The sequence below is a fragment of the Condylura cristata genome, unplaced genomic scaffold, assembly GCF_000260355.1.
Source record: "Condylura cristata isolate star-nosed mole 26May11 unplaced genomic scaffold, ConCri1.0 scaffold00009, whole genome shotgun sequence".
Taxonomy (NCBI): domain Eukaryota; kingdom Metazoa; phylum Chordata; class Mammalia; order Eulipotyphla; family Talpidae; genus Condylura; species Condylura cristata.
The window spans coordinates 11,404,045-11,423,956 of record NW_004567110.1 but is presented as its reverse complement, the minus strand read 5'-3'; the positions used below and the strand labels follow the sequence as shown (position 1 = coordinate 11,423,956).

Sequence of the window (19,912 nt, the reverse complement as noted above, 5' to 3'; positions counted from 1 at the left end):
ATAGGGACATTTGTCTTGGCTTTGACAAACTTTTGGTAAAAAAATACAATAAGCTGAATCCTTTGATCTTTCTGCGAGTCTAAGATGCCTAATTTTATTGCACAGCATGTTGGAAAGGCCATTTTGGGGGCTAGAAGGTGACAGTGGTGTACTCATATATGTGTGGATGCACCTGGAATGTGGACTGTAGTCAGGCAGATTTTTTTTTTTGCTTTCCTGAGAACCCAGCTTTGAACTTAACACATGAAATGTACAGCTAGGAAGTTTTTGTTCTTTAAAAAATACAATTCTAGAATTGTTTAAGTGTTTTCTCATGAGGCCATAAGATGTTTTTAGTGAAATAATCTTATCATTTAGAGATAAATTCGAAGTGTACACTCTCCAGAGATCTTTATTTTGTAGTGGTCATAACTCTTAGTTATAAATAATTATCAGACAGGGTTCTTGCCTTAGTTATGATTCTAAAATTTAAATAAGTGGAGGTCCCAGCATCCATCCTTTCATCCATCCTTCCCACACAAATTGAAGGCAGTCAAGAAGGGAATCGTAATAAGCAAGATTTAGGATTTCGTTAACATAAATGAAATTGTGCTCTCAGACTGTTCTTTTATTTGGTACTAAATATTTTGGGTAATTTCAATAAGTCCTTTTAGAAAGGCAGACTGTTAAATCTGTGCTTTGAATTTTTTCTTAGAGTCTTGGGAATTCACAGAGAGAATATGAAAAGCAGGTTGTCCTGTACAGTATCCGTAATCAGTTACGATACAGAAATAACTTAGGTAAGTAGAAATATTTTACATTGACAATTGCTGATTATTATTGTCATAAATCCATCATAGCTTTTTAAATACTCACTTCATAGTATTGAAATTGTTCCATGTGCAGACTAGACATTTGTTACCACCTAGTAACAATTTATAGTGGCAAGATTATTTTAATTCTGTTGTAAATTTGTTTTACTTATAGAATATTAATCTTCACTTAAATGTTCTCTTTTTTTGCTTGAGGTCAGAAATTATGCCAAAAAAGTTCTTAATAGTATTTTACTTTGAATTTTGTTTTTGTCTCCATCCGTCTTCCAAATAATATAACTTTAATGAAAACTCTTTCTTCAATGGAATAAATTTTAAACATAGTTGGTTCCATTTTATTTAACTCCCTTCTTAAGAAAATGTTTGCATTTTGCCAAATTATTTCGCTTAGTCTGTTCCATTAGCTCTTCACCCAAATGTTACTCAGTTTTTTAAGTACAGTATTTTAGTGGTAATTTTTATATTAATATGTATTCCATGGAAGCCAGAGGTCATTTTATATCTAACAAATAAAAACCAGCACATTTTTTTTTTTAAGATTTATTTACTTATTCATATAGATCTGGGGTAGAGGCCAGAGGTGTGGGGCGGTGAGAGGATTCACCAGAGTCAGAGTGGGGAGCAGAACAGGCAGATAGATGAAGTACACTGCTGAGGGGAGCAGCGGGCCGGTCAGGAGAGGTCTGCCGCGCCATGTGGATCTCCTCGGGGCAGGCGGGGATCAAACTCATGCTGAAGTGGCTTTAGCTTCTTAGTGCTGTGCTGTAACCCACTGCGCCACCAGTGAGGGCCCCAGCAAATGATTTTTAAAAAGAGCCTTTACTTTATTGAAAGCTACCTTTAGTTTGACTACCTAGTAAAGTTGTATGAAAAGGGATTTGATAATTTCTACTCTAGCTTACATCTTACATCTTTTTGCTAAGAATTGTTTCCTTATTTAATCTGTCTTATTAATACATTTTTCCAATATCTGCGAAGTCTATTTCATGTGGTATGATTGTTTTCTTTGCTTCAATTTGCATTGTCTCATTTGCAAGTTGTAAACAAACTACAAAAAAGTATTGGTTTGTAAAGTATTTATAATTATGTGCAACTGAAAAAAGAAAAAGAACTGGAATATTTCCATCTTTCAGTTAAACATGTCAAGAAAGATGAACGAAAATACTACGAAGAACTGTTAAAGTACAGTCGAGATCATCTCATGCTGTACCCCTACCATTTATCAGACATTATAGTAAAGGGCTTGCGGATAACACCATTTTCATATTACACCGGGATTATGGAGGTAAGCTCATGGGATATGTGAACCTCTGGGAAACGTGAGCGAATGCATGTCAGGGACACGTGGCAGCTGGTGACTGGCTCTGGGGTCAGTGGACATAGTTTCTGAGTTTATAGTGTCAAAAGGACTGTTAGTTACAAGTGAACTGTTTTAGCCGCACGTGCATAAGGAGTTTTCATCATCAGTGTTTCGCAGTGAAACAGTAGTACTGGAAGGCACTGTTGACCCTTTGTGCTGTGGCAGTGGTAATTAGTCACTTATGTTAACAGAGTCTTGTTTTTAATACATGACCAAAGTTGAAAATGCACATGACAGAACTGAATATATTAAGCTCAGAAAATTTAAGGTGCTCAGCTATTCACTATCTGTAGAAAGAGTAAGTGATATAGATCCAGCGTTATATAATTCTTGTGTCAGTAAAAGAGAAGTTTATTAAGGGTTGTACCTACTAATGTTTTCTCTTAATTATTAACGTTTAGGTGTGCCTTTTAAGTCCTGCATTGAATAACTTTAAGTGCCAGTCATGTACTGCTTTTAATTGAACTTTGTGTGGAAATCAGCAGTGTTTATCTGGTGTCCACTTGCTGTTTAGTTATATTTGAGGGCTACTGGACTAGAGGAGATGGGAACCCCTTTCTGATGTAGTCTCTTTACCACTATTCCCTTTGCTTTCCTCCCTAGGCCCTCTCTTCACAGGCACTGCTACAGTCTTGGGGCTCCTGCGCCCCTTTTTTGGAGGAAACACTAGAGTAAAGCTTGAGGTCTGGCAGCCCTTATTTCTTCTAGTCCTTTCTCCCTAGAGCTGGTGTAATGTAACGAAGTGTCAACTAAGCAGCAGGCAGGAGGTTTGTTGCCATCTCTTGGATTATTTTTTGGTGTTTTCCACAGGCTCAGGGGAGCTAGTAGGATATATCTGTGTCCCATACCCAGCTATCAGTTACAGCCAGGTTCTTGCTGCCCTCTGGTTTCTGTTCTTACAGCAGTGGCTATAGCCTGGGCTAAAAAATGGGTTTTATCCCCACAGTAGACATTTGATTTATTATTGGAGATAGGGGTTGGAAAAACAGGATACTGAGTTTATCACTGTTGCTGATTAGGACACACAGGAACAGAGATGACTGAGTGGTTGAAGTCTTTGTAGTGCATGTGTTAGATGCGTGTTGATGGCGCTTCATGTCTTACGTTGTGGCCTCTCAGATAGGAGCAGGTGTGAAGTGTGAGAGGTGGCACTCTGAGCTCTAATAGAGGTATTCCTTGCATAGTTTCCACGGGGTAGGGGTGACAGGGCAACTGTGTGGGCAACCCAGACCCCAAAGCCTGATCTTCTATTCCTAGGTCGGGATCTGTGGTCAGTGCCACAGTGCGGCATGCATGCTTTAGGTTGCCTGGCTTTGATCTCAGTGTTCATGTAACCGTGACTGTTACTCTGTTTGGCTATAGTCATATATATTTTCATACACATTTTAATCTAAGGACATTGATTGCATTTACATTTTTTCTTTTCTAAAGGACATTATGAACAGTGAGAAAAGTTATGATTCATTACCCAATTTTACTGCAGCTGACTGTAAGTATTTAATTATGATGAAGGAGTTAACATTCAGAGTATCGTGTGTGCACACACGCACACGTGTCTGTCAGTATTGTGCTGTGCTTTTAATCTGAAATACCTGGAAGGTGAGAAAAGCAAGCAACATGATGATGGGAATTTTATCAGGTGATACTAATCACATGTAAAATTTAGTCTAAACATCTAAGAATTGTTTTGCAGTGGTAGATTCAGAAAAATAGAGCTAATCTATATTTTCAGAGAATGAAATTCTTTCTGTTACTTGGTTGAGGGAAGAAAACTTGGCACAGTATTTTTGCAGCATGGTATCCCAGCCATTAACATAATATGCTGGTATTTTGTTCTGTTTATTTTAGTGAAGCATATATTGGAAATGTGTCCTCTTTGGGATTAGTAACTTTTCCTGAGAAGTACACTTTAACTTCCTGAAATTAACAAGACTTCTGCTTTTAAAAAAATGTTCCTATTTGGCGTTGCAAAAATTAATACTCATCTTTTCCAATCCTAGACTCAGTTTGGTTTTCTTTTATATTTTGATTGAGTAAATCCTTTTAATCTGATATTGATTGCTAATCAGTAATCAAAAGCACAAAAGACATAGGTTAAAATTTTTCCTAGAAGATTTGTCAATATACTGACATTTCAGAATATATTAAATGTTTTTAAAGGAAAGATTCTTTCTTTCAGGTCTGAGACTTCTTGGCATAGGAAGAAACCAGTACATTGATCTGATGAATCAGTGTAGGTCATCAAAAGTAGGTTGCTTCCCCTTTTTTCCTAATTTCTTGTTCTCCTTATCAGACAGCTGGATTAACTTTTTTTTTTCTTTTAAGATTTACTTATTTATTCATACAAGACTGGGGTACAAGCCAGAGTGCAGGGGTGGTGAAAGGATTCACCAGAGACAGAGTGGGGACCAGAACAGGCAGATCGATGAAGTACACTGCTGAGGAGAGCAGTGGGCAGGCCAGCTGTGCATTGTGGGTCACCTACGGGGAGGGATCAAACTGGCACTAAGTCGGCTGCTGCCAGCGTGCAGTGCTGCACTTTAACCCGCTACGCTGTCAGGGAGGGCCCTGGATTAACTTTTTAAAGTAGAAATAATAATGATTTTAATTACATAAAATATGCTTAATGTAGAAACAATACAAAAACAACTCAGTATTTCTAAGTTAGCGCGTAAATGATTATTGAATTGAAAACTTGGCACACAAAGCATTTATTTTTACAAATTAGTTATGCTGCTCTGTTTTCCTTTTGTGCTTATTCCACTCCCAGAGTTCACTTAATAATGGGTAGCATATTTTCCAAATGCATTTGCCTTCTGGTTTTTATTTGAATTTCTGGGTTTAGATCCAGGTTAGTGATTAGTTTTCGAAGCAATTTATTTTGAAATAATTTGAGAGTGACTGTCTCCATTCAATTATCTTACTTACTATTTTAAAACAGGAAGAGTTAAAAAGTTATTTATTGTGCTTGTTATCAGGAATCTTATGATTGATAAAAAAGAAATAATTAGTTTGATTGCACATTCTGTGTTTGCACCATTGCAGAAATTTTTCAGAAGAAAAACAGCTCGTGATCTTCTACCAGTAAAACCAGTGGAGATTGCCATAGAGGTGTGGTGGGTGGTGCAGGCCGGATATATCACAGAAGATGACATAAAGGTAGATGTCCTGAAAAATTAAGCATAGAACTTTTATATTGTTAAAAAAAAAACCTTAGAATTTAACAATTTTTAAAAGTAGCACAAATTGGTTTTCTCAAAGCAAATTATATTCAGAAATTTCAGTGACCTATGTAGAGTATTGGTGAATTTCAGAATTGCTCTAATAATGACGAAAACTTGATTTGATTCATTAAAATCTGAGGACTTTAGATAAAAGTTTTAGGTAAAGTGATGTGATGTACAGCTTCCAACATCAGCTGACACCTTTGACCATTTGCTGTGTGCGAAATGTGTCAGGTGCTCTTCTAAGCTCTTTTCAAATTGTCTCACTTTAGTCTTGTAACAGTCTCGGAGGCATATATTTTCATATATGAGGAGACTGAGCACAAAGAAGCAAAGTAAGGACTCACGTTGTCATGGTAGCTAAGGACCAGGCATTGAAAAACCAGGCTGCTTGCTCTGTGCTGAAGTGCTAGACTGAGAGGGAGGTGTTTTGACTGGGGGTAGTGTCAAGATTAAGGGAAATGATATTCTTTGTTACCAGACCACATTTGATAAAAGCTTATTCCTTCCAGGAGAGAGGTTGACTTAGAGGAATTGGGTTGAGTGAGAGGAGCTAGAGACCAGATCTTATCTCTGTGGTTGAAGGAATGTAAGTGAGTTTGTGGACTTTCTTAGTTTGCATTTTGTTTTACTCCAAAGGAGAGATAAAATGAATGAAAGGCTTCAAATTTTTGCTTCAGATAACTTCCTAAGCTTCCCAACAAAGCTGTGAAATGTTTCTTAAGATAGTGAACTTAGGGTGCGACTGATGACGCTGAGGTTTGAGTAAACTTCTGATTTGAGAATTTCCAAATTATCTCATAGATCAGTGGTATATTTTTAGTGAACAGTTATTATGTACCAGCAAATACTGATACTTACAGTTATTTTGTTCGCTTAAATTCTGTTGGTAGCATATTTGGCAGCTTACTTTATTATATAAGCATAGCTTTTTTGGTTTGCATTATAGAGTGATAAATGAAAAATACGTAGTTCACTCAACTAATGACAAAAATCATTGGTTTAAACATGAATAGGTCTGAGGAGATTTATGAATTAGTTAATGTGGACAGAACTTAATTGGAAATATTTTGCTTTTCTTAGATATGCACTTTGCCTGAGAAATGCGCTATTGATCAGATCATCGATGCAGGCCCTCAACTCTCTGGATCACTAGATTACAATGTAGTACATAGTAAGTGGTTAGTAGAAAAGGTCTCCTGTGAACATAAAACTTGTTTTAAACCATCAACAACTAATAGCATTTATTTTATCAATTAGGCAAGAACAGTAATATTTATTAAGGCCTGAAGTTGCTTGAAAGGTGACATTACTTCCTTGTTTTCCAGTGTGGCTGTCATTTGTCACAGCCATTAGAAATGTATACAAATGACTTATAAGAAGAAAATTGTAGTGTAGAGCATTTGAAGGAACTGCGATTTGAAAACTTTAATATAATTCTTTTTTCTATTTTACTTTTTTCTTCACATAGCGTTCAGTTATAAGAATATAGAAAAATCATTGTTTTTAAAAATATATTATTAATGTAAAGTTCGTCTAAATCAAGATAATTTTGCTTCTGTAGGTTTATATAACAAAGGATTTATTTATTTGGATGTCCCAATATCTGATGACAGCTGTATAGCAGGTGAGTAGGTGCTGATATTTTTCAGCATTTCTTGAATGACTTCTAGGTGCTGGGTGTACTACATGTCTCCCTAATATGTTAAACACAAATAACTTTAGTGTTTTTCAAAGAGCTTTTTTTCTTTTTAACAATGCAACATTTAAATTCTTTATTTTACACTTATATTTAATTGTTGTACACAGTGTATTGAAATAATGGAAATCCAGGGTATTTTCTCACAATCTCAAATCAAACCAATTTTTTTAATTTAAATTTATGTCACCTTTAGTTTAGTCTTGTTCTGTGCTTAAGTTTTTGCATATATTCAACAATATCATAGAATTTTATGTTTTCCCTTTTCACTTAACATGACGGTTTCTCTCATGTTACTGCTGTCTTTTTTTGTTTATTTTTACATACTCCCTTTATCCTTCACTCACCCCCCCCAAGTTAAATCAACATTAAAACCTTTGTGTAATTCTTGTTATACCTTATGATTCTATCAATTTATTGTGTGATTCCTCTTCTGCTGGTTATTTAGGTTGTTTCTAGTTTTTTTTTTTTTTTTTTTTTTTTGCTATAGTTGTGATGCAATTAAGATTCTTAAACATAGACTGGGGTTTTTTCTATGGTTAGATTTGTAGGGCCACTTACTGGTAGTCATCTTTGGCTCTGCCCCAAATTGGAATAACCCATGAAAGTAAAACAGTTTGATAACATTTTAGCCATCAAGTTCAGTCAGTACAAGACATTGCGGTGATTCACAGGAAACATTTTAGATGTGTTCCAACAAACGATAAACATTGCAGATAGTGGAACAACGTGGAGGAGAGAAATTCTTTGAAGAAAACAAACATGAACGAGTCTGTGGTTATATTTCTTCATTATGTTGTTTGTCATACGTTATGCTTGTACATTTATGTCAACCCTTTTATAGTTTCTTGGTTGCTATTATGCTTGAATAGAATACTTTTAAGATATGTAGTCTAAAAATTCTTAAAACTTGTATACTGTAAAATCTGGAACTTGGGACTTATTTTCATATCTGATGTGAAGTAAGGTTTCTCATTTGGCTAACCAGTAGCATCTGGTAAATGCTTCCACTCTTTTTATTTATTTATTTATTTATGCTTACAGAACTGGGGTACAGGTCAGAGGTGTGAGTGAGAGGATTCACCAGAGACAGTGGGGAGCAGAACAGGCAGATTGACAAAGTACACTGCTGAGGAGAGCAGCGGGTGGGTCAGCGGAGGTCTGCTGTGACATGTGGGTCACCTCTGGCTGGGGATCAAACTCTTGCTGCAGTGGCTTTGGAGAGCTTTATAATGCGGTGCTTTAACCCATTGAGCCACCAGGGAGAGCCCTGCTACCACTATTTTATTGATAATTTACTGCTGCTGAATGGTGGTGTAACTTTTCCATACACTGAATTTGTGGCTTTGGATCTAATTCTGTCCTTTTTTCTTTAATTTATTCTTCTACCATATTATTTTAATTACAGTGACTTCAAGTAATCTTTAATATTGTCTTTCCTTGTAAGTCTTTATATATGTAGCTTTTTTTACTATTCCTAGATATTTTTCTTTATGTTTATTTTTGTTAATATTTATTGAATAACATTGTATGATGTAAAATTCTAAATTTCTAGACACGTATAATGCAAGACTGCATCTCTGCCCCTTCCCTGGCCACCCAGTTTGTCTCTTAGCAGTCACTGTTAAATGATTTGTACATCCTTCCAAAGGTATACTGTGCACATAGGCATATGTGTATTCTTTTTGTGTGTGATTTTATTTTCACGCAGCTAGTTTAGTTTAGACTTTATTTTTTAGCTGAATGCACAGTATATGCTATTTCATATATCTTTTCTCGCAGATTTGCCTCATTCTTTTTGCCTGCATGTAAATTGTGTATTTGTGACCTTATAGTACCTTGGTTTCTTCATCTCTAAAGTAGGGGTACAGTATTGAACAATTCATGGGGTTAGGAGGAGTAAATGAAATAGTATATGTAAGTACCTGGCAGTTTCTAAAATGTAACTTTTGATCCTTAACAAATTCTTGGATGACTGGAATATAGGTAGTAGATAACATAAATCAGATCTGTGAAGTGAATATCCTATCCTAAGTGTACATGCAGCTTTTCTCAGTATTATCATTTTAACCAGTTGAACTGTGTCTTTTTCTTTCTGTTGGCAGCTGTCAGGTTTTGGGTGCAGTTAGATGGTATAAGGGCTGGGGGATGCAGCTATGGCCTGGGCATTCCTTCTCAGGATGTTTTCAGGGAACATGTGCAGGGAAACATCAATGCCTCTGTATTATGGACTGGGTAGAGCTTGCTAGTAAACACTTTAGAGCATCTGGACCAAAGAGATGGAGAGAAGTGAGTATGATTAACTTTCAAGTATCAAGTGGGGAGCAGAACTTGGGTGTTCCCCTCTGCTGAAGAAAGTTTTGTCCTTTTGCTGTTGAGGCCACTAAAGAAGATACAGAATAGAAAGCCTCCAGGTCACATTTTAGCAGTGATTGCTGGAAAACAAGGACAAAGTTGGATGAATTGGGGAAAAGGCAGAGAGTGAATACTTTCCACCTGCCTGCTTCCTGACTTCCCTTGTCGTGCTTTAAGTTTTCATGTAGCTCAGTCATCTTTCCTGCTCATGGCCGTCAAAAGCACTTTTTGCAGGCTCCCCATTAGGAAGAGGTCTCAGTCCCCTTGATTTTCTAACCAAGTTTGTGTTTTCAGCACTTTCTCAGCATTGGTAGTTCTGGCAGGTTCATGGGGATTGAAATATTTTTAGGATTGTGCCATACTAGCAGAGACCTCGCTCTGTAGACAAGGTTGTACGTAGTCTTAACGTTGAGAGTTTTAGAAAAAGTGCTTCGGTATAGTTAAAATAAATCAAAAGCCGAATTCTGTCCTTAAGTGAAAGTATTTTCTTTTTTTGAATTGACATTTGAATGATACTTTCTTGTCTTATGAAATTATTTCACTGAGGGAAGTCTGTTTTGTTTATTTTAGTTCCTCCTCTTGAAGGTTTTGTCATGAATCGAGTGCAAGGTGATTATTTTGAAACTCTACTCTATAAGATATTTGTTTCAATAGATGAACATACTAATGTTGCAGAGGTAAGTATGGCAACATCTAATAAAATAATTTAACTCAGTATTATAAGTGTAGAAAGTAGTAGGTAAAATTAATTAAGGTGTTTTTAAAAGCTACACACGGGTTGGTCAGGCTATGATATTCTTAAGTCACTTTCAAAATACATATATTAAATATTTTTTAGTTAATTTATAATTGATAATTAGCTTTTTATATAGCTTTATAGTGAAAGGATTATAGATGATTAATCTAGGAATTTTCTTATTTTAAATGAAGGTTAAAGAATCAAGGAATCTTAAATTGTTATGGTTACCTGGAACTATGGAAGGAAAGAAGTTCTGATTTTCAATATTATTCATTCTTCAATTCATAATTTAAAATATTGCTGATTATGGTTAAAGAGTCAATTACAAATGTGTAATATACTGGTAATTCTAAGAATGTAAAATTATATTTTCTTTTATAGCTTGCAAATGTCCTTGAGATAGACTTATCCCTGGTTAAGGTAGGTTCTTTTTACACTCTATTGTAAATACTGAGTGTGTTTTAGTACAGAGTTTTGTCTTGATAGGTTTTTGAGAAACAGAAATGTCGAGATTCTTACTAGCTGTCAGAGGAAGTGTGTTCAGTGAAGGGGCATTTGCAGAGATAGGCAGGAGCACGATAAGAACCTTGAAGCTGACTTCCACACAGGGAATAAAAGGGCACCCAGACACTCCTGTGTGGAGTGGGAAGTGGGCTGATCAATGTCTTGTGATGAAGGCCCCTGAGAATTCAGAGCTCCCCTTCTCCTATATGTGAAGACCCTAGGGCAAGAACCAGCCTACTAAAAATTGTTTTCTTTAGTTATGGGGTGAAAATATTTGAGCAGCACTGTTAGCATAGTGTAACACTCTTATCTGGCAGAGGTGATCCTCATGTCCTCATTATTCCTTTCAGAATGCTGTTTCGATGTATTGCCGATTGGGCTTTGCCCATAAGAAAGGACAAGTAATAAATTTGGATCAACTTCATTCATCATGGAGGAATGTTCCATCTGTAAACAGATTAAAGTAACTCATTTATTAAGTATAAATTGTTAGAGTTTCTTTTTGAAATAGGCATTTGGTTTTTCATACAGAAACTTTACTTCCTAAAGTTTAGGTGAATTTTATACGAGTCACTTTTAATCTTTTGTGTATAATAAATCATTTTTAGAATCTGATAAAAACTAAGAGTTCACCCCCCAGAAGAAAGCACATACAATATTTTACATAAACTTAAAGGCTTCTCGAATTACCTGAAGCCTGCCCATGTGTCTTGGTGAAGAACACTTGTGCAAAGAATTTTTGGGTTTCAACTCAATTTTGGGTGTGAATATAAGACAGGATTTAGATGGAGGTTTAATTTTAGTGTGACTTCAATAGCTAATTTTACATAGGATCACTTATGTGGTTTTAAAAAATGAATGATTTCTTCATTAATAGGAGTACCTTAGATCCACAGAAGATGCTGCTGTCATGGGATGGCGGGGAAAGTAGGAGTCCTGTGCAGGAGGCATCGTCAGCCACCGACACTGACACAAACAGCCAAGAAGACCCAGGTTAGCAGTGACTCAGTGTCATGTAACGTCTGTCTGTAGAGGTGTGTGTACGCAGGCACCCTGCCAGACTTACAGTGTGGGTTTAGCATGGTGTGCTAGATTGCATTGAGTCCATGAGTCCTTAACTCATGTGTTGGGCATGGATGCTAAATTGACAAGATTGTGCTACTTCTGAAAGCTGCATTTAGAGAGAGCATAGGCAGTGTAAACAGGAACCACGGCAGTGTGAGAAGTGTTCTGGTGCTTGTGGGGAGCAAAGTGAAGCACCCCTTTACTGCTTGGGGAGGTTTGGAAAGCCTTCATGGGGAATGAATGAGTGAGAGCTGGCCAGCTGGTGAGCAAGGGAGGGCCTTAGCCTGGGCTTCGCGTAAAGAGGGCAAAGCAGAGCGCACGGTGGGTGGCTGGAGCCTGTGGTTCCTGGTGACGTGGGAAAGGAGCACAGCTTCTCCCAGTGGATCTGTTGTTACCTGAGCCAGGTGGCTTGTCTGAGGAGGTTAGGCTAGTTATTCTTGCTAATCTGATGTTATCAAGTCCTGGTTTACAGGAAATTTACTAGAGGTGAATTTGCCTCAACATTTTTTTTTCCTTTAAATTTGTTCTGTTGGTTATATAGGACTCAGGCCTCTTATGACTGTTACAGCACTGCGCAGATTTAATTATTTACTTTCTGTAAATTAAATAAAGTTGTACTTTCTCATTCAAAGTGATAAGCAATGAAATTTCATTGATTTGATTTTAAATTGTGTTTTTTTTTTTTTCCAGCTGACACAGCCAGTATAAGCAGTTTGAGTTTGTCTACAGGATATACAAAGCGTATTGCATTCCTGTTTGATTCAACTCTTACTGCTTTCTTAATGATGGGAAATCTTTCACCAGTAAGTCAGTGTAAAATAGAACACGTTTGAATGTGAGAATACGTTAATAGCTAAATAAAATTTAGATGTAAAATATAAAATAATTCCATATTTTAACATCTTTTTCTAAGTACTAGATTTATTCCTGAAAATTCAGCCAATTTTCTGTTTCTTAGAGAAATCTAGTAACTTCACCCATCCTTTAGTTTAAATATATTGGAAAGAAGATGCATGTCTGTTACACTTGGCATAAAAGGGGAAATTAGAACTTTGATAATAGGTGCTTATAGGCTAGTAGGGTGTATTTTATTTTACTTTTTTTTTTTTGCTTTTGTTTATTGCAGAACTTGAAAAGTCATGCAGTCACAATGTTTGAAGTTGGCAAACTCTCAGATGAATCTTTGGACAGCTTCCTTGTTGAACTGGAAAAGGTAAATCTAGATTGCCTACTATGGGATGTCAGGATATTAGGAACCCTCCTTAATAAAATATCACACGGTCCTTTTTGTTGAGTGTACAGAAATATTTATGGTATACCCTTTTCATGTCTACCTTTTTCCTTACCTTAATACTATGGCAATCATGTAGACTTAAACATGAATATTCCTTCATTGAGTGTATGAATAAAGACTGTTTTTAAATGATATGTGTCTGTATAAGTTGATACAGTGAAGAAGTAGTGTATAGAAATCTTAGTCTTTGTGTAACTTTTTTTAAGTTGCATTTTTCTAAAAAGACCTTTATTTTTCTGGTGTGACTCTGAAATGTCCTCTTTAGCAGTTTGATGTTTCTGTTCCATTAATTTTAAATCTGGGAAAAGTATCTCTGTGTATCATTGTATTCATTCTCACGATCCCTTCTAGTGTCTGGAAGACTCAGTCCTGTTTTTTTTCCCCTATGAGTATAGTGCAGGTTTTCCTTCACTCTAAATTTTGATTGTCCTTTTTAGTGTTTTTTCATTCTCGGGCATTTTATTCTGTTCTTTGCCTTTCTTTATGCTAATAGTTTGTGTCTTAATCTGTTTCCTGATTCCTAAATTTGGTGCCTTTTGCTTAAGTGATATACTGACTATATTAATTGTGCTATTTTGATGATTCTGTAATGTCTTTATAGCAATTGTAATTGTAAAGATACAATTGCTTTTTCACTGTTCCTTCTCCATGGGATTTTAACTTTTTTTTTTAGTGCAGGAGTATATTTGAGATAATCATTGTTATTAATTGATCTTTTACTTTTTATTTTTATTCTGTCAGTACTTTTTATTATCTTGTTAGTCCTAGTTCTTATTGTGTCAGTTTTTGCTAGTTAACTTTTTGTTACAGTCTAGCCTATTTTAAATTCAGTTTTCTAGATTTTTGTTTTTCTCACCTCAGGTAAAAGTGCAAATAGTATAACAAATTGGGAGATCACTCTTGCTCTTTTATTTATTCTCTCTATATTTTTTAACTGCATGGTCATTCTTGGGAACTCTTTTTAGTCTGAAATTTGATCTTAAAAAATGGCTTCTTAGCTATTTAAGAAGGCTGATCTTATTAAATCTAGTTAGTTATTTCCCACTGTAGATGTGTCCATTTTCTATGTTGTTTTGGGATGGTTTGTTTTTCCATATTAAACAGGTGACTGAGTTAGTGCCACAATAATATGCATTAAAATATAAGTCCCGTGAAGACAGGGCTTTGTTTACCATTCTCTGCTTACCTCCTAGACAGGTCACAGCACATAGTAAGGTCTCAGTACTCAGTGAATGAACCCATTGGTGGTGAAATGCCACACTGACTCTTTTCCAGTGTCTTTGTAACTGGGTGATGAGAAATAGAGGCATAATTGGTGGCATGGATTGGAGTACTTCTGTGGATAAAGCAAAATATAGGTCTTTACAGTTTTAAGCACCCTATTTGAATCATGTATGAGTCATATAATGTGTATAGTAATATAATTTAGCATTATTCAGCTGCTAGAATTAATTTCAGTTTTACTTGGAAAAATTCCTGTTACCTTCAAAGATACAGTAAAATGGTAACTGAGATTAAGGTTATTATTTGTTTCAGTATTCCTTGGGCAAGATTTTGATCTACTGATTTTTTTAAAAATGCGTCAATATTTACACTATATGGTTGTATATTAGAACCAGTAGCATGAAGGATGGTACTTAATGCAAGCTTTCTTTTCTCTTGGTTTAGGTTCAGAGCACTGGTGAAGGAGAAGCCCAGAGATATTTCGATCATGCACTTACTCTGAGAAACACAATACTATTTCTGCGTCATAATAAAGATCTAGTTGCTCAAACTGCACAGCCAGACCAGCCCCACTACGGTGTGACAGGTGTCCTTGACTTTGAAATCATGATCCTGTGGAACTTCTTTCTAAGAGACTAAGCAGACCATGTTTGCTTACTTTAATCTATTTTGTGTAGAGAGCACATTGAATTTCTAACTAGAGGTTTATTTTGGGCATTTCTGTATGCCAGTTACTTACCTTATTTTACTTTTTCTTTCCTGCCACTCAGTGATGTTCAGCACCTTCAATACCCAGTGACTCACTTCTGCAGCCTAAACATAAATGTGCTGCAGAGTTACGCTTCAGCAAAATTGCAGATGGTTACTTACTGGCACAGTTTTTGAGAGTATTCATAAATAGTTAAAACTAAGACTACTCAGTCACTAAATGCCACGGCTCTACAGCACTTTTTGATAACCATTTGTTGATAATACTTTTTTGGTTACCAAATATTAGCTGAAATGGTCTAACAGTGAGTGGTACAGCTTTGAAGATGTCTTTAGAAGTAAAAATTCTGGAATTTCTGGGACTATGTAGTGACCCATGGAAATAAAGGGTTAGAATATTTGAAATGTTCTGTTATAGCTGTCTTGAACTATATTGTCTTTTCTTGCCATCATGAATCTGAGAGTGTTAAGAGCATTTGAATAACCAGGTACCTGTAAACTCACTTTATAGAGTAGGAAATTGAAACTAACATTGAAAAGCTGGGGCTTGAGTCTTAGTCTCTTGAATGGCTTTCCACTGTGCTGTCCCTTACACTGTCTTCTCTTGAACACTAAGCTTTCTGGTGTTTTATTCAAAATAATGTCTTTTTCTTAGTGGACTGGACTAAAGTTTCCTTTTCACCATGAGTGATCTCTTACCATCATGTTAGGTAAATGGTCATTCTAAGCCCATTCTGTATAAAAATAACTAAGTATAATTCTGACCTTTTTTTTTTTTTAAAGATTTATTTATTCATGTAAAACTGGGGTACAGGCCAGAGATGCGGAGGGTGAGAGGATTCACCAAGACAGAGCAGGGAGCAGAACAGGCAGATTGAGGAAGTACACTGCTGAGGGGAGCAGTGGGCGGGTCAGGAGAGGTCTGCCTCGCCTTGTGGATCTCCTCCGCCATGTGGATCTCCTCCGGGGCAGGCGGGAATCGAACTCATGCGGAGGGGGTTTAAGCTTCTTAGTGCAGTGCTTTAACCCGCTGCGCCATCAGGGAGGGCCATTCTGACCTTTTTAAGGTAGATTTAATAGCTGACTGTTTCTGGCACAAGTTGGAACTTTAATTCCTTGGAATAAATGATGTGCCTCCAAGATTAAATTGTTATTAACCTCTCCCCGTAAGAAATCCACCATTGTTTGTGAATGTTTCATTCTTTTAGCCAGCCTTTTTTAATTAGAGCGCTTCCTCATCAAAACACAAACCACCGAAAGTGACGAAGTGACTTTTTCTAGCGATGGTACCTAACTATTGTGCCGTCTTCGATGCATAGAAAAGGAAGAAGGTTTTATTTATACAAAGACTACTTTAGGGTATTGTTAAAAAAGTTATTTTCTATAGTTGCTAGATGTGATCACTTATGTATTCTGTATTATTTGTGTTCTAAGCATTATTTTTTTGAGGAAAGAATTTTCTTTTTATGTCACTAGTAGTTTGAGTGTAGGTGGTAGTACTCAGTGTAGTAGTCACTTGATAGTTACCATAAAGCAAAAAGCCTCATGATATTGTTATAAGGACATGTGAAAAGGACCAGTAGTAATGTGGCTTTGGGTAGCCTGAGAGATAAAAGCACTGTGTGGTCTAATTAGTTCTCACTTTATAAGCATGACTTTTTCTCCTGTATCTCTGTCTTTAAAAAGATATCCCTTCTAGGGTCAGTACAAGCAGGCACCAAACTCTCGTCTATAGCTGGGCAGTCCAGTCCAGGCACCACCATCTGTCCGGCCCAACAGTTTGCAGGACTCTGTGCCCTTGCTGGCCCCTGTTCTCAGAGGTGACCTACGTGTTCTTTCAAGCCTCTGTCACTTTCTCAGTCCTCCATGAAATCACAGATTCCTGACTTTTTAAATTTTCTTGGGAAAATTGTCTTAAATTTAAGACTGAGAATCGTAGAATTAATTTTAATCCAGAATTTAGGAGTAAGTTGCATATTGTGAAATTTTTCTCTCCTGAATAATATTTTAGGAATAGGCTGTTTTCTTATATCAACTTCAGAAGACATACTGTTGCTACAGTAATTTGCCACTCATGCCAGCTTGCCAGTTGGGCCAATATTGTCTTAATGATATTTCCCCCCCTCAAGTACAGGATCTTGTTTAAGATGAGGTTTTTGCAGAGATACAGGCACAAGTAGTTACAGTGGAGGAAAAATTAAAATGGTTTATAGAACAAAAAAGAAAATTTAGGAGATGTCACATGAGAAATTGAAAAGAACGACATCAGCTTTTGCATTTAGCTGTCTTACCTCTGTATTCTGTAACAAGTCTGTAACCTCTTCCATCTTCTGTGGCATTCCTTATTTTTTAAGTATATTGCATCTTTATGTTTTATTGGAAATTTTCTCATCTCCTGTACGAGTATTCTAGAATACTACGTGACCAAAGGCGTGACATCTAGAGGCACAGGCTTTCATCTGTGTACCCATTGGTGATATTAACTCTAATCACCCAACAAATGGGTTGTGTGGCTTCTCTGCTGTGTAGGTAACTACCCCCTGCCTCCTCACAGTGCACACACTATCGTGTAATATCCAGGCAGATGTCCTGCTCGTCAGTCTCTCCTCCTCGATTCAGCAGTGATTCTCACCGGAACCATTCTTTACAGTGATGTTGAAAGTTCATTACTTCCCCTAATGAACTGGACGAGGCATTCTTTTATAGCCTCAGTATGAATTCTCTTTTCAGTGGTTTGCAATTACTGTGTCAGTTATTTTTATGCTACATTTCCCTCAGATTTTGCTAGTGGGAATTCCTATAAACTGAATTCCCCTCTCCTTGTATCATGCCTTCATCTGTAAAAAAAATTTGCTTTTGATGGGGGGAGTAATTTCTTACTCTCTGACAAAAACTCTGTTATCCTACTACCACAGTCAGAATCACTGTCTTTGGAGGCCGATTTCTTTACAGTGAATGATAACCCAGACCGACATCCTGGCACTAGTTGTGCTCAGTGCTTCTGGACCCTGTTAGCCACTGCAAATAATCAGCTATATATTTCTTTAGATTCACTCATGTTTGAAGGGGGAGAGGACTAACACAGTTTTCAGAAGTTCTTTCAACATTAAATGTCCCTTTTTTTGAGAGCAAAAGGATCAGTCTTTTCCAAATGGATTTAGAATGGGAACACTTAAAATCTGTTGCAAGGCTGAGTGAGCTTATGCTTTGTGGGCCTCCAGTTTAGGGCATTTACTTCTAAATGAGGACCGCTTGCCTGCATGCTAAATTCAGACCTTGGCTGGAAAGTTCTTTATGTAGAGATTGGAATGTGGGGGAGGGAGGACACAGCTTTCCTGTGCCAATTAGGCTTTCATAACATGCCACTGCCCTTGAGGGACTGGGAGGCAGGAACAAGGTCAAGCAAACACATTTTTTTAAACTGAAAGATAGCTGGAAGCAGTATCACCCTTAGTTATCTTTCTAGACCAGAAAATAAAGACTTTAAGCTTTAAATTTGAAAGTGTCGTAGTCTCCTCAGAAATTAGGTACGTTTTAATGGAGATGCTCTGATAAAAATTTTGAAATCTCAAGGCAATTATCAATATTTTATTTATACCTTTTTGTTTCTCATTAGTCTTTCATTCTCTTGTGTATGATTGATCATAATTCAGGCTTCCCTCTGGATCTTTTGCGCTGTGAAAGCCTTCTTGGTTTGGACCCTGCAACTTGCAGCAGAGTGCTCAACAAAAACTACACACTACTTGTTTCTATGGCTCCTCTCACCAACGAGATCCGGCCTGTCAGCAGCTGCACCCCTCAGGTGAATGCTCACTCGAGGTCTCCTAGGCTGTCATCTCTCCATGCTCACGCGGCCTGCAGGAGAGTTTCAGCAGTTTTACTGTTATTTTCAGTTTGTAGATGCCAAGAATTGAAGTCACTGACTCATAAGCACTTTTCTATTCTACACTGTTGAAAGTTGTTCTGTATAGTTTTTGTGATATACTTGGTACATTTTTTTTTTTAATGTATCATCTGGTGACTTGTGACACTCCTTACATGTATCTTACAAAAGGAGCATTTTGAGTGTGCTAAGAAGGAAGCCTGGATCATCTGAGGGATAAGATTATTTAAAAAGCATGCCATGTTTTAGAAGTGGGCCATGATGTTAAATAAGCTGAAGAGAAGATTGTGCTTGGAAGGTCAAACTCCACCTTTACATTTTTCTGCTGAAAAAACTCCATCAGTTGTGTCTGTCTGTATTCTTAGCGAGGATGTTGTGGGGCTTAGCCATTCACAGAGAGAATGGCTTTTGCTGTTCTCCAGTGTGGTCTTGCCTAGATGCACAAGGTTTAATGGTATAGACAAAAGGAAGAGGTGCTGTTCAGGGCTGAATAGTCCTGCTCCAGATGCTTCAGTGAGCACAGCAGCCCTCCTACCCACTCAGCAGTCGCTAGTTGTGGATTTGTGTTTATCACCCTCCCTAGCAGGAATCCATGACCTGTCTAAATGAACGGCAAGATGGACAGGAGTTTAAGATAGTCCCTTTTATGCAAATTGTGAAAAGTGGTCATAATTAACACTTCAGTATAGAGCCTTATCACATGCCAGATAACTGCTTTAAACCTTTTTGAACAATCTCAACAACATTGTTCTGCACAACTTATTGCTGACACAGCTTATAAGGTAAATTTTTTGTGGCCACAATATAGATGAGCAATGCAAAGCACAAAGAGGGCTGAAGCCAAGATACAAAGCTCCAGAATATAGAAACCTCTTAAATGTAATAGTAAGACATGCTTTCTCAATCCCACTATAAACCTGAAACTACCTGAATGGAACATTTAGATTTTATTTTCATAAGCAATTAACATTTATTTAAGCCATTAGCTGTTTCTAAGACTATACCAGGTCACTCATAAATTTGGCTTCTTTAGGTAAATATTACA

At 36.8% G+C, this 19,912-nt stretch overlaps 1 protein-coding gene across 2 annotated transcripts in view; it reads left to right on the top strand.

Moving 5' to 3' along the window:
* The window catches only part of FAM91A1 (family with sequence similarity 91, member A1), a 37,327-nt gene that overhangs the window by 3,626 nt on the left and 13,789 nt on the right, over positions 1-19,912 (top strand). Inside the window, exons 2-16 of one of the 2 annotated variants that reach the window (XM_004679603.2) lie at positions 695-779; positions 1,946-2,097; positions 3,604-3,661; positions 4,352-4,419; positions 5,218-5,331; positions 6,480-6,570; positions 6,961-7,023; positions 10,021-10,127; positions 10,571-10,609; positions 11,044-11,156; positions 11,571-11,686; positions 12,449-12,561; positions 12,885-12,971; positions 14,721-14,853; positions 18,638-18,786. In XM_004679603.2, coding sequence (XP_004679660.1) covers positions 695-779; positions 1,946-2,097; positions 3,604-3,661; positions 4,352-4,419; positions 5,218-5,331; positions 6,480-6,570; positions 6,961-7,023; positions 10,021-10,127; positions 10,571-10,609; positions 11,044-11,156; positions 11,571-11,686; positions 12,449-12,561; positions 12,885-12,971; positions 14,721-14,853; positions 18,638-18,786 — 1,488 coding nt within the window. Of the gene's footprint in view, positions 1-694; positions 780-1,945; positions 2,098-3,603; positions 3,662-4,351; positions 4,420-5,217; positions 5,332-6,479; positions 6,571-6,960; positions 7,024-10,020; positions 10,128-10,570; positions 10,610-11,043; positions 11,157-11,570; positions 11,687-12,448; positions 12,562-12,884; positions 12,972-14,720; positions 14,863-18,637; positions 18,787-19,912 lie in introns of both variants that reach the window. The other variant, XM_012723067.1, reaches the window with a different exon arrangement.